At 42.5% G+C, this 13,630-nt stretch overlaps 1 protein-coding gene across 1 annotated transcript in view; it reads right to left on the bottom strand.

The window, feature by feature from the left end:
• Positions 1–8,086, bottom strand: part of Samd12 (sterile alpha motif domain containing 12) — a 385,200-nt gene extending 377,114 nt beyond the window's left edge. Inside the window, exon 1 of the mRNA XM_042673117.1 lies at positions 7,951–8,086. Coding sequence (XP_042529051.1) covers positions 7,951–7,963 — 13 coding nt within the window. The 5' untranslated portion in view covers positions 7,964–8,086. The remainder of the gene's footprint in view (positions 1–7,950) is intronic.
• Between the last annotated feature and the right edge of the window lie 5,544 nt (positions 8,087–13,630).

Genomic DNA, 13,630 nt, shown 5'->3' with positions numbered 1-13,630 from the left:
TTAGTGTCCATAAATTTTTTTTCTGAAAGCAAATGACTTTTTCTACGTACTGCATGTCTGGCTGATCATCAGACAATAAAAGAGAGAGAACCACCTCCAAAATTGTTGATGTTAATTGACAAATTTTGGATACAATGTATAAAGGAGTTTTTAATGAATATACTTTGGCATGGTACCTTCCCTTGGTTACCTCTTAGCTGCAGAAAAATAAATAATGAATACATGAAATAAGAAATCGATGCCTGAGAATGCTTTATAGTCTACTGATTACATTTCATTGATATTATTCCAACTGTGAAAACCTACCATCCCTCACCAAACACTTGTTATTCCACTATATATTACCATGGCTTCAGTATTTTCTTAAGTGTGGTGGAAAGATGGACTCTATCACCACCACCATCTGCTTTAACATCTACTGAGCAATATCTTTGCACCTGACACCCCAGTTCTTAAGAGCTTCCTGTATATTAATGTAACTTTCTCACAATATGCCTATGATGACATCACTATTAGTATTCCCATTAGATAGACAGATTAAAGAGTCTCAGATCTGTTCAGTGAATTATTCAGACACATAATGCACGTCCTCCTCAGACCTGTTCAGCCTCATCTGGCTTCAGAGCTCACATGTTAAAAACCATCATTCGTGATAGTCACACATTGAGGTGGCAGTGACAGACCAAGAACAAGAGCTCTGGTTCTGTCTGAGTTCTCAAGGACAACTGAAGCTCTGAAGGTCAGCCCTAGAGCTGATCCACAAGCACCTGTCAAACTGCTAGAGATCTGGGATGTTCTGAACAGAATACCGCAGCAAGGCAGCTGAGAACGGGAAGAAGCAAAGAGCCCAACTTGCCAGCTGGATCGTCTGTGCCCCAGCATCCTGGGAACAAGGCTGTGGGAGGCAGTGAGGCGGGCCACTCCTGTCACCCACATCTGTGCCCATACTGCTTCGCACTTGGAGAGGCAAGCTGTACGAGCATCTTCTTGCACCCACACTTTAGAAAAATCAGACTAAATATAGTTACATTTGCTCTCATGAACCAGCTTGGAGAGGATGGTGCTGCTATATTCCATTTCAGAGAATCGGGGATGGAGCAGCCTGATGTACAAGAGAGCAGCTTCCCTCACTGGCTCCTGTGATTTTGCCAGTGGCTCATGCCAATAATCCTCGCTACTTAAGAGGCTGAGGACTGTGAGTCAATGCCAACCCAGGTAGAAAAGACTGTGTGACTCCAGATCCAAAAAGCCAGGCTGGAGGCAGGACTCAAGTGGTAGAACAGCAGCCAATTCCTAAATTCTTGCCTCTCTCCCCATACCAGTAGAACAAAAAAGGATGAGAGGTTTAGTATGCAAGATCTCCAGAGGCTGAAGTTCAGTCAATACTAGAGCCCTTAGGGGAAACTTCTTACTCTTTTGTCCAGAAGGCTGAACTCCCACAGCATCAAGACTTGGGAAACTCCCCAGCAGTAAGCACACACCATTCATACAGTGTTCTGTTTCTTGCCCTTTGCTCATTCCCCACCCATTGAAATCCTACTCAAAGGATCACTCAAATGCTATTCCTTTTGGTAGGCTATTGCAGTCCAGCTAAAAATTAAAGGCTCCATTTGTTTGCAGACCTCCCACGATAAGTTACTTGTGCTTTTCTTGAGCACTTGTACCTTTCAGCCTAATCTGCTTCTCTCTCCTTCACCCAAGTGGAGGCTTTTTTTACTAGACCTCTCACCAAACCTAGTAAATTCTTTGTACATAGGCCATGCTCCACTATTGATTGTTGAAAGAAGAGTTAAAATCTTCTTCCAGGGCAGTGAATGAGAGTTTCCCTTAGCCTCTTTTTCCTCAAGAATTAGATGTACAGACACCTTGCCTTCAGATTTCCCAGCTCACCCTTTGTAACATGTCAGGACAGCAATCACTGTGATTCAGCATGGCCGACTCTGCTCCACCAGCAAAGGTATTTTCCATCTCTCATTCTTCACACCAGTCCTTGTTCCTTCTATCATATAAAACAGGGTTGATGACGAAGTGGGATAAAAGGAAGGGTTGGGCCATGCCAGGCAATGGTGGGATTAGACCCAACCCTGTCTGAACTAGCTAAAAAGGCAACAAAAGCCATGGGAGTGGCAGGAACCACTGCCCTAGCAAGTTTCCAACCAGAGTTTAAGTCTCTGCTTCTTGCTCACCCAGTCACTGCACAGGAATTTTCAAGAACTGGCATCTCCTAACCATTCCCATGCCTCCAAACAGAATGAATTGATGGAAGCTGTTGAGACTCCATTATTAGAAACTCTTTATTGCTCATATCTCTACTAATAGTCAGATATGATGGTCTAGAAAACAAAATGAAGGAAACCAAAAGAATGGAAGAGAATGAGGGTATAATTAGTTTAATAATGACACAGAGCCCTGCAGGAGTTAAGTCCTTATGAGGGAAGCTTGTCAATATTACCATTGTTTGGTTTGTGTGTGCTGGTCCTGGGACTTGAACTCAGAGCCTGGGAGCTATCGTTGAGCTTTACCACTTGAACCACAGCCCTGCTTCTGGCTTTTTTGGTAGTTACTCGTACGTAAGAGTTTCATGGGCATTCCTGTCTAAGTTGGCATTGAACCACAATCCTCAGATCTCAGTCTCCTGAGTAGCTAGGATTATAGGCATGAGCCACCATGTCCGGCTTCCCACTGCATTTTACATGTACTGTGCAGATGAATACAGTTGGGAATTTTCCAGAAGTATAGCTCAGTGATGGGGGGGGGGGTGGGTGGAGGGAGTAGGGTGGAGGACTACTGTGGAAATCAAACTCATTCATAATCCAATCAATAATTCATTTGTCCTCCATATGCTTCACAGAGGTTGAAGCTGGGACAGGCATAAGATAGAATGGAAAGGTAGTTAGAGAGAAAGTACTGAGAGGCTGACACTGAGAAGCATGTGAGGTTAGGAGGAAGCTATCTCCCCTCTTGTTCCAAGTGTTGTATAAGGGGAAACTCATCACAAAGATGCTTCCAGTCTCTCTCCATCCTCTTACGACCCTTGCTCAGGAGAAAAGACAGCAACTATCCGATGTACAAGTCTGTGAAGAATCACAACTCATACAGGACACAGCCCCTCTCTCCTCTCTCCCTCCTCTCTCTCCTTTCTTGCTCCTCTTCTTCTCTCTCTTCTATCCTTTCTCATCTACTTTCCCTCTCCACCCTCCCTCCCTCATTCTCTTGACAGCTGCCAATATTCTCTGCTCTGGGTTAGCAGAAAAAATGGAGGGGGTGAGGGTTCTAGGAATGGAAGTTCACCACATGACAGAGCAATGTTCGCAAAGCCAAAGATAAAAAAAATTCAGCCATGTGGCCTTGTTATAAAGGCCACATTTTTATCTGCTATTGCTACCCCTTTGACTCTATGCCTTAGTTCTCAATGTAAGTTGGGTAGACAGTTAGTGATTACTGACTCCCAAAGCCCTATGTACCATCACTGCTTCTCATTTCTACAAGTGTTCAACACTATTTCTTTTCTATGCCATTCGGTTATTATTTAGCCTTGCCAAATTCCAGGGAAGGACTGTTTTATCACTTTTACTACTTAAAAAATCCTATAGAATCTATACATTAAATGACTTATCTAAAATCACTTAATAAGTTAATTTGATCACTTACAAGGAAAAAGTCAGATCCCTTAACATAGATGTGTTTTAGAGCAAATAGAATAATTGAAATCCATTTTTCTTTAGCAGGGTGGGATGGGGGAGTTGCCAATGCTGAAAATCAAAAATCAATTTTCTGTCATGTAAGAAGAGCTATTCTATTTGGTTTGGGATAGAAGCATTATGTACAATGTTCCCCCACCTAACTTTTCTCATTAACAGTGAGGACAAAAAAAGAAACTGTGGAAAAGGAGGAAAATATGAGGAAAAAACTTTTCTGGGTCTAGGAAATCATGCATTTATATCTCATTTATGAAAGAATTACTGTGGGTCTCCTAAGTGCCAGGCACTGATCTTAGAATACAAAGTTGAATACAACTCCTGAATGATGAGCATTTTTTTCCTTTCTGAAAATTATATTGTAACCCAGTTCTGATAAGACAATGTTTCATCAATAGGTACAACCATCAATATGTTCTCTTCATGGAGACAAGAGTGACTCTGTGGTTCCAGCTGGGATCTTTTATCTAAGATCCTAGTTATCCAGTAAAAGAATAGATTAAATAGTCCCAATTCAATGCAGAATATAACATGGCTCATGTTCTTTGATAGGAAAGCACACCTCCAAGATGCCCAGTTACCCACCCACAAATGCAAAGCAAAGCATGGGTTGCCACTAGGCTAGGAAATACAAATAAGATGTTCTTAAATTCAGAGAAGAAAATAAGTACTTAGCTGCAGATTCAACAAAATGAATGGGCACCCTACTTAAAATGAACACTTTAACAAGTTCAAGTTCACTTAAGAGAAATGGTACACATCATAAAATCCTTCTAATTTGTTACTCATTAGAAAGACTGGCTGGCATGCAAACTATACTTATTCAACATCTAAGTCAAAATGGGAGTTCCAGAAGCTGGTTATTTTCCTTGGATGTCAGTTTTGTTTCCTTTTTCGGCAATCATATGTTTTGGGCTAAAATGGAATTGTGTGCCATTTGGTGGTGGCCCATGTAAAAGCTTGAGAAGACCTGACTCACAATGGCTTAATAAGCAAGTGAATGTTTTGCTCATATAGAATCATCATCAGCCTATCACTGACCACCATAGGTAGGCAATTCACAACAAAGTATGAGTAGCCCAATGATATCAGAGCCAATGTGGCTGTTGGTCTCAATCTTCTCTCATGTTTTCAGCACTATGACAAAATGAATGAGTACTCTTCGAGCAATTAATACCTTTACAAATTCAAGTTTACTTAAGAGAAAGGTTACACGTTATAAGAGCTTTCTAATGTGTGACAAATTAGGAAGACTTGCTGGCATGAAAAGTGAAAAATCAGGATGAAAACATATGGCTTTTTTCTTCTTTGTTTTTCTTTCTTGTGAGGACAGAATGGGAAGGGAGGTTCCATGCAGCCTTCAGTGAGACCTTTCCTTTATCTAATCTTTGCAATGTTCCCAGAAAGTAAACAGTACTGAGCACTTTTCCCCCCCACATATGAAAAAGAAAGCTGCAATGTTAAATAACGTGTACTATATGTCCTCCTCCAGTTCCTCTAGTAAAATGTCTTATTCTCTGAATCAGTGTTTCTCAATAAACTTGACTAAACTGCATTGCTTGGTCTTGGTCGGGAAACTTTGGGTAGGATGCTCATGAAAATCAGGATATTTAACATCACTGGGCCATGGTCACAAAGTACTAATCACAGCCTTTCCGGTCCCCAACCACCAGTACCAGTTCCTCAGCATCTCAAATGTGTCCTAGGAAGACAATGCTACTCTGAGCAGTAGATAAAAAGAACAGATCCTGGTTATTTTTACTATCAAAACTAAAGGCTATGAAAAGGAGTATTTCTTTTTAAAGCTCTTTGTTTTCAAATCTCTCCAAAGAGCTTTATTTGATAACATTTGGGTTTCTAAGAAAGACTTCAGCATCTTATGGAGCCAGTTACCAAAGCTCCATGAACATATTGACCATGAAATCCCTAAATATTTTCTGAGCATATATTAAGGCCAGATTCTGTGCTACTGGCTGGGAAGTTTAAATTCCACAGAGATTTCCCTGAGTCTCAGAGTGTAGTGAAACAGATTAAGGGTGGAATGTGTTGGGATAGATTTAAATTCTGTTTCAAGGGAAGCTCAGTGCAGGAAGTTCACAAAACTCTGCGAAGGCAAAGCAACCAAGATGGCTAGGATAGGTTGCCAGAGGAACTGAAATTCTTCTTCAACCTTGAAAGACTCCATGGGATTAGCTAGCCAAGCCCCCGTCCACATCAAGAAAACTACACTTACAAAGACTGAGACAGAAATCAATTGCAGCAAAGGTTTAAAACACTTCCTTCACTGCATGTCTTGAGACTTATTGTGATTCACACCTACGATCTTCTGTTTAGGCATTTTCACTAGACAAGTCATACATACAAAAAAAAGATAAATAAGCTCTCTAAAGTTCAGATGTACTTTTTTTTAGAGCACTTGTTTTGCTAAGGTCTGGTTTCACTGGTATAGTCACCCATAGGACAAGAAATCTGACTAATTAATTCTATACTTCTTACAGTGAACAGGAAATTATCTTCAAGAACTCCATGGCCTGCCAACAGGTGGGAGTGTCACTCATGTGGGAACACAGAAAAGGAATAATAATCAATGTCATCAATGGGTAAGGTGGCAGAGTGCCAGTAAGTCAACCTACTGTTTTCAAAGTCAATATGAACACATAAACTTTGCCTTATGTGGCATCAGAAGTCTAGTCTATCAATTTTACATCATGCAAAAAGCAAGACTGCACTACCAACATGTTTGTAGAGAAAAGGCTAGGAAGGAAAGCTTTTGGTGTCTGTGTTTTAATTTTAGAGCTATCTACATCTATCTTTTTTTAATGATAGAAAGAGAGAGAGAGAGATCTCGTTTGTTGATACAGTTGGGAAGCTGAATGTGTTCAGATAGGGATCTCTGAACCTTAGACCACCCAATGTCAGTAGTTTGCTGAGTTTATGGGTGCTGAGTGTATGAATTTGGTTGTACTACTTCAGGTTGTTAAGACAGTAATTATAAAGAAAGCAAGAACCAGATTGTTTCAGTTTCTTTCTCCTGGGGCAGGGAGTGGTGGCAGAAGCAGTAAACCCTCGCTTCTTGCTTCTAGCAAGCAAGGAACAAGCTCATTTCCCCCTTGGCAAGGAGCCTAAAGCAGCTGGCAAGCATGCCTTCTTTTTCCTACCTCTGTTCCCCTCTGACCCACGCTGCACTCAGGAACCATAGTTCTAGAGTGAAAGTAGGCCTCGTTTTTCCAACGATCATTTCATTGGATCATTCAGGCTTCGTTTGATATTAGGAACACTTCTGGTTCACATATTCGCCCTGCTCTCAAAACTCTCCCTAAACAAAGAGACCTGTGTTTCAAAGTAAGTGAAACTGAGATTTAAAAAGAAAACAAAACAAAAATAACCTGGGGATCGCTCACATCGTTACCTGAGCCCATTTTCTTTTTTTTTTTAAACCAGGAAGTTGGAAGGTGGCAGGGCTGTGCGGACCCAACAGCAAATCCCAAACTCAAAATTACACAAGGGAAGAGGAAGGTAGTAAAGGATTCCCCCGCAAATTCTAAGAGAGGCTGCTTGTCTTTTCTCCCTGGCTGATGACAAGGCTTCCTCCTCTCTGTAAACTTTGCTAGCCCCAGGGAGGACTGTATACACAGAGGCGGGTGTAAGGGCACTGTTCCCCGTGGGTGCTTTGGTGTAGATGCTGCCGGCTACAACAGGACAAGGGGCCCTCAACCCGATCGCACCCCAAGCTTGCGGATGACGCACCTGGGCCAGGGACTTCTCCCACATGTGGATGGCAAAGCAAGCATCCCCAGATTGGTGGCCACTTGGTCGGCCCTAGCCAAAAGTGACAGGCAAAGGGACACCTTAGGACTGTAGCCTCACGCCGGATCTCTCCCATTCTCCCCCCATTTCCACACACACACACACACACACACACACACACACACACACCACACACACACACACACACACACACACACACACACACCCCTGCCCACCCCTGCACAATCGCTCTGCCGTTAGGTGCACTTTCTATCTCCTACCCTAAAGTCTGGTGCACCTGCGTGTCTATCTCCAAAGCAACTGAATAGGGCGCCTCCTGGCCTTCCGCGGCTCAGGTGGATGCCCAGTGGCTCGAGGGAAAGGGGGCCCTCTCCCCGCCACCCCCTTTCCTCTCCTCCCCACCATAGCTGAGCTTCCACGGGGATGTGTGGGTTGGGGTGCGCGGGTTTAGAGGGAGCTTAAAATGCCCCCAAGCGTCCCTTACCTTCCACAGCCATTCTCTCAGAGCTTCCCTAACGCATGCATAATTTTCTTGGCCGAGGTACTCCGCCTGCCCCGCGCTCCCCCCGCCCCTCGCCTTCGCCTAAATATTCTGCGCTCATCTGCTCCAGGACCAACCTGCCGCGGTCACGCAAAGCGAGCAGCCGGCTCCCGGCTCCGCGCAGGGCCACCTGGGAAGTGTAGTCCGTTCTCTTCACAGCCACCACCCCTCCTCCCCCTCACCCCAGAGGACACCCCAAGTTCCCCCACGAGACACTATTCCGCCATCACCCTCAAGCCTCAGACCTCTTTCAGTGAGTTCAAACGAAGTATTCCTTTGCGGGGGAGGGGGATTGAGGAGGGAGCGTGGCAACCCTTGGAGGTGACGGAGACTACAAATCCCAAGATGCAGTGCGGCGGGATTCGTTGGGCGCTAAAAGGAGGGACTGGTGATTGAAACCTTTCCTGTCAATTAGGGGCTTTGGGTATACCTGGCCACCCTGGTGGGCCTGGAGGCAGCAGGTGTGCTGGTTTGTGCTGTGTACTCCTCATTTGCTCTTGGATCTTGCGTCACCCGTTTGGTAAGAGCAGAGCTACCAGCTGCCTGTGGCTCTCCACTGAGGCCAGAGACCTGCTTGGGGAGGTTCATTTGGAAAGTTGGCTCTTTTGCACCCTGAGCTGTGGGGTTGATGGAGAGACTCACCAGGTGAGACAGTATCTCCTGATCCTCCAGTGTGTTTCCTGCAGCTAAATGCCGAACACCGAGGAGAGGAGGGAGTGGCTTTAAAAACCTCCAACAAGCAATAGCCGCAAGGAGTTAGTATGAGCAAATATTATAGGAGCCAGGATTCCACTGGAGGACAGATGACCAAGGACTTCTATCTGACTTCCAAGGTGAGAGGCCTGGGGTCTCCTGGCGGCCTATAATAGGCTCCAATCCTTAATGGTGTCTAAGAATGAGTGTTCTTTCAACTTCCAGACCTATACCCTACCTGCCCGGACTGATAGAAAGATAAGGGGAGATCATAGGAATGGCAGTAGAATTCTAGAGCTGGTAAATATTGACAAAATCTAAGCCTCTATTTTTTTCCTTTTGAATGAGGAAATGCAGATACAGGCATGGCACATAGGTATAAATCAATGTCCTTGAACTCAGACTAGCTTAAGATTAAATTGTTTGAGCTCAAAAAGCCATAACTACCCAGCCCCTCAACTTTGCTAGGCACCCTTCACTATCTTGTTTTTAAAGCACCCACGGAAAAAAAAACAAAAACCCAAAATATAAAGATCTTTAGACAAAAATCTTAGTCATAAGAATCTCTCTCTCTCTCTCTCTCTCTCTCTCTCTCATTCTCCCTCTTCCTCATTCCCTCTCTCCCTCTCTTGTGCTGATCCTGAGGCTTGAACTCAGGACCTAGATGCTGTCCCTGAGATTCTTTTTCTCAAAGTTAGCACTCTACCATTTGAACCACAATCCTCAGATCCCAGCCTCCTGTGTAGCTGGTAGCTGAGTCACCAGTACCTGGCTAGAATCTTTTCCTCAAAACAATCTTGTTTCTGAATGTATATATGCATACCTGGTTTTTTTATATTTGCTAAGTACCTGCTTAGTCTTTCTGTTCAGTAATAAATATGACTGTATATACATAGTTCAGAAAATACTTGCATGTAACTCCAAAATATTCTTTGTGATAGTTTTTACTGCTGAGTCCATGAAGCCGTGTACAAATCAAACCTAAGACTTCTATAAACAGTAGAGAGAGACCTGTTTAGTGAGACACAATTTTCATGGAGACAAGAATTCTCCAAGCTAAATTTTCTCTGGCCTGGTCTATATAAAAATCATGAAAACATTGCCTTGAATGCATGGGGAAAAAACAGGTGATGCATGTCAATTTGGAAAGATATTAAAGACAAAGCTAAAGAGATTTTTGAATTAACAGTGTTTTTCAGTGGACTTAATATTTGAATACCAAGATCTTAAAATGACATCAATAACTGGGGATGAATATGACCAAAAATATTCTCTCTGTATATAACACACACACACACATATATATATCTGTGTGTATTTGTGAAATATTATAATGAAACCCACTTCAAGCTGTTAAAATGGAGGGGAGACACAGAGCTAAGGAAGTGACAGGGGGATGAATTTGATCAAAGTACATTATATGCCTGTTTGGAAATATCACAATGAAACCTTTTGTACAATTTACAAAAATAAATAAGTAATGAAAACTATTCCAAATTAAAGAAGAAAATACACAAATGCCTTTCAGCTTTGCTCAAAAATATAACTACTTATAGATTTTTTTGGGGGGTCCGGTCGTGGGGCCTGAACTCTGGGCCTGGGCGCTGTCCCTCAGCTCTTCAGCTCAAGACTAGCACTCTACCACTTCCAGCGCCACTTCCAGCTTTTTTCTTTTTGCTTATGTGGTGCTGAGGAATTGAATCCAGGGCCTCGAGCATGCAAGGCAAGCGCTCTACCACTGAGCCACCTTCCCAGCCCCCTACTTATAGATTTTTGTAAACTTAAGTGCCCCTGCTCAAACCCCTAAGGTAGGGCTTGAAGGTAAGTGTTTTTAGCCAGAGTTGAGAGCTATTGATATCACCTTGATCCTGTAATTGTAAGAAACCAGTGATCTGAACAAGCTTGAAGGGAGAAATTTCCCTGGAGACATCAGATAAGCACATAGCCCAGTTGACACCTTGATTGGCATCTTATAAACCTGTGCAGTGATCACAAATGAACTCTCTCAAATGCCCAAGCTACAAAATTGTGAGCTAATAAGTATATATGGTTTTAAGTTACCAACTTTGTGATAATTTGTTATGCAACAATAGAAATGAATCTTGAATGAATCCTGTATTTAGACCATATCCTAGCCTTGGTTCTTGTAGGCAGAGACAGTTAAAATAATTACGATAGCAATACCAATACTTTCAAAGCAAGACTCTGGAGTAGAACCCTCACCCTGTCCCCAGCATTCTTTCCTCTTTTTCCTAGTTCTTCAGGTGATTGGAATCTATAACTTGTACTGTAATCACCTTAAAGAGAGAAAATTTTGCCTGAATAAGAAGAGGAGCTAACTTGTTGCTATTATTACCTTGCTGGAATCAGACATCCTGACTCTGGTGATTCTGAGTTGTTTCTCTGTGGATGGGAGATTTACAAATTGGCAGTGTTGGTTCTCATCAAGCTGGAAGAAAGACAGTGGGAGTGGATTTATGTATAGCACTTACTTAGAAAAGCACCTGGCTCTTAGTTAATACCATACACTTGATAGTATGGGAGCTAAAGCATACAACAAAGTACCTCGTCCCTTTAAGTTCTCAAACATATCACCTTTACTTCCTTTTCTACATGTAATTATTCATCAATTATCATCAAGTATATGTCATTCTTTTCTCTCTCATTTCAATCTATTATATTTATTCACAAACATGTATTAAGTAATCAACATGGATTCAATAATTCCATGGGCCTAGGTAATCCTAGATAAGCTCATAGACTTAATAGCAGGGGACCCATGATGAGGGGAAGAAACAGGAGACAGGTAGGATAGGTAAGCAAATTGACTGTTAAATAGCATGCGATAAAGGATATCTATGGTCAGTATGAGTTAATTTTAGGGTGGGGAAGGTGGCTTAGTGGTAGAGTGCTTGCCTCACATGCATGAGGCTCTGGGTTTGATTCCTTAGCACCACATGAGCAGAAGAAGCTGGAAGTGGTGCTATGTCTTAAGTGGTAGAGCACTAGCCTGGAGCTGAAGAGCTGGGGGTCAGTGCCCAGGCACAGAATTCAGGTCCCAGGACCACCACCAACAACAACAAAAAAAAGAGTTAATTTTATATGTAAACTTGACTGAGCCATAGAGTGCCCAGATATTTGGTCAGATTTTATGGATACTTTGTGAGGATATTTCTGGGTGAAAATAACATTGAAACAAGTGAATTATAGTTGCATCCTTGACTTGTCTGGTTCTCTGGCCTTTAGGCTCAGACCAAAACTAAATCATTATCATACCAGGTAGCTGCAGAACTTGAGAACTGTCATAATTACATAAGCCAATTGCTTATAATACATCTCTTTCCCTATGCACATATGTCCTATTGGTTGTATGTGGGTAGAGACAGGCATTCCAATGGCAATTATAGGTTGTATAAATGCTCCATCGGGAGGAAACAGGATAGAGTTTGGATACAGTACATTGGGAGGTAGGAGAGGTTGAGTACAATAGACTGGGTGACACCAATCAAGATCATTAGACACATAAATTGTCATATTATAAAAGTAATAAAATTAATTTAAAAAAATAGGATCCCCTTTGGCTCTCTAAGAAACAACACCATGGTGGTTGGCAAGAACTAGTGCTTTACAAGAGGCAGCAAAAGGAAGTGGCACTGTGGCTCAAGCGGTAGAGCGCTCGCCTTGAGCAGAAGAGCTGAGGGACAGTGCCCAGGCCCAGAGTTCAAGCCCCATGACCGACCAAAAAACAAAAAAGGTAGCAAGAAAGGAGCCAAGATAAAAGTGGTTGACCCATTTTCTTAGGAAGATTGGTACGAGTGAAAACACTAGCCTCGTTCAATATAAGAAATGTTGGGAAAACATTAGTCACAAGGACTCAAGGAACCCAAATCACTTCTGATGATCTCAAGGGCTGGATATTTGAAGTGAGCCTCAGTGACCTGCAGAGTGATGAAGTTACATTTAGACAATTCAAGATAATTACTGAGGATGTTCAGGGCAAGAACTGCCTGACAAACTTCTATGGCATAGATCTCACCTGAGTACAATGTGCTCCATGCTCCAAAAGTGGCAGATCACGATGGAAGCTCATGTTGATGTCAAGACTGCAGGTGGTTATTTGCTTCGTCTGTTCTGTGATGGTTTCACCAAAAAATGCAACAATCAGATCTCAAGACCTCCTGTGCTCAGCACCAACAGGCCTGCCAAACCTGGAAGAAAATGATACAATGCATGACCAGAGAAACGCAAATGACTTGAAAAAAATAGTTAATGAATTGATTCCAGACAGCCTTGGGAAAGTCATAGACAAGTCTTGCTAGTCTATTTATCTGCTTCATGATGTCTTTGTTAGAAAAGTTGAGCAAGCTGGTGGATACAAATCACCAGTCCAAGAGCAGATTCATATATGAAGGTGCTAAGAAGTGTCCAAAAGCACAAATATATTGTGTCCCATCCTGAGAGTTTTGGCTTTTCCTCTGAAAGTAGATGAAAAACAATGAGGAACAATGAGGGATCTAAGTATTCAGATTTTCCCAGCTCACAACTATTTTGGTACAAAGGACAAGGGTGAACCAATGCAACAGCAGTATCTGCAAGACAATATGTTGGAAATGATCTGTACAGCTTGGGGGTGGGAGGGTCGGGGAGAGGGAAAGGAGAAAAATGAGGGAAGGGGTGACACATTTGACAAGAAATGTACCCATTACTTTATGTAACTGTAACCCCACTGTATATCACCTGACAAGAAAAACAAGAAAAAATGCTAGTGGTGTATATGCATAGAAACCAACACTGGATTCTGATATGAACTTAGCAGGCAGGATATTATTTCTCTATTTACCAGTGTTTAGTTAACAATTTATTACTAGCATAGCAACCACAGTAATAGACTATGAACTGATTCTGTGCTAGAAGCCACAATGTAAATTCT

The sequence above is a fragment of the Dipodomys spectabilis genome, unplaced genomic scaffold, assembly GCF_019054845.1.
Source record: "Dipodomys spectabilis isolate Male_0828 unplaced genomic scaffold, ASM1905484v1 ptg000783l, whole genome shotgun sequence".
Lineage (NCBI taxonomy): Eukaryota > Metazoa > Chordata > Mammalia > Rodentia > Heteromyidae > Dipodomys > Dipodomys spectabilis.
The sequence above is the reverse complement of the archived record's forward strand: the minus strand, read 5'-3'. Positions and strand labels throughout refer to the sequence as shown.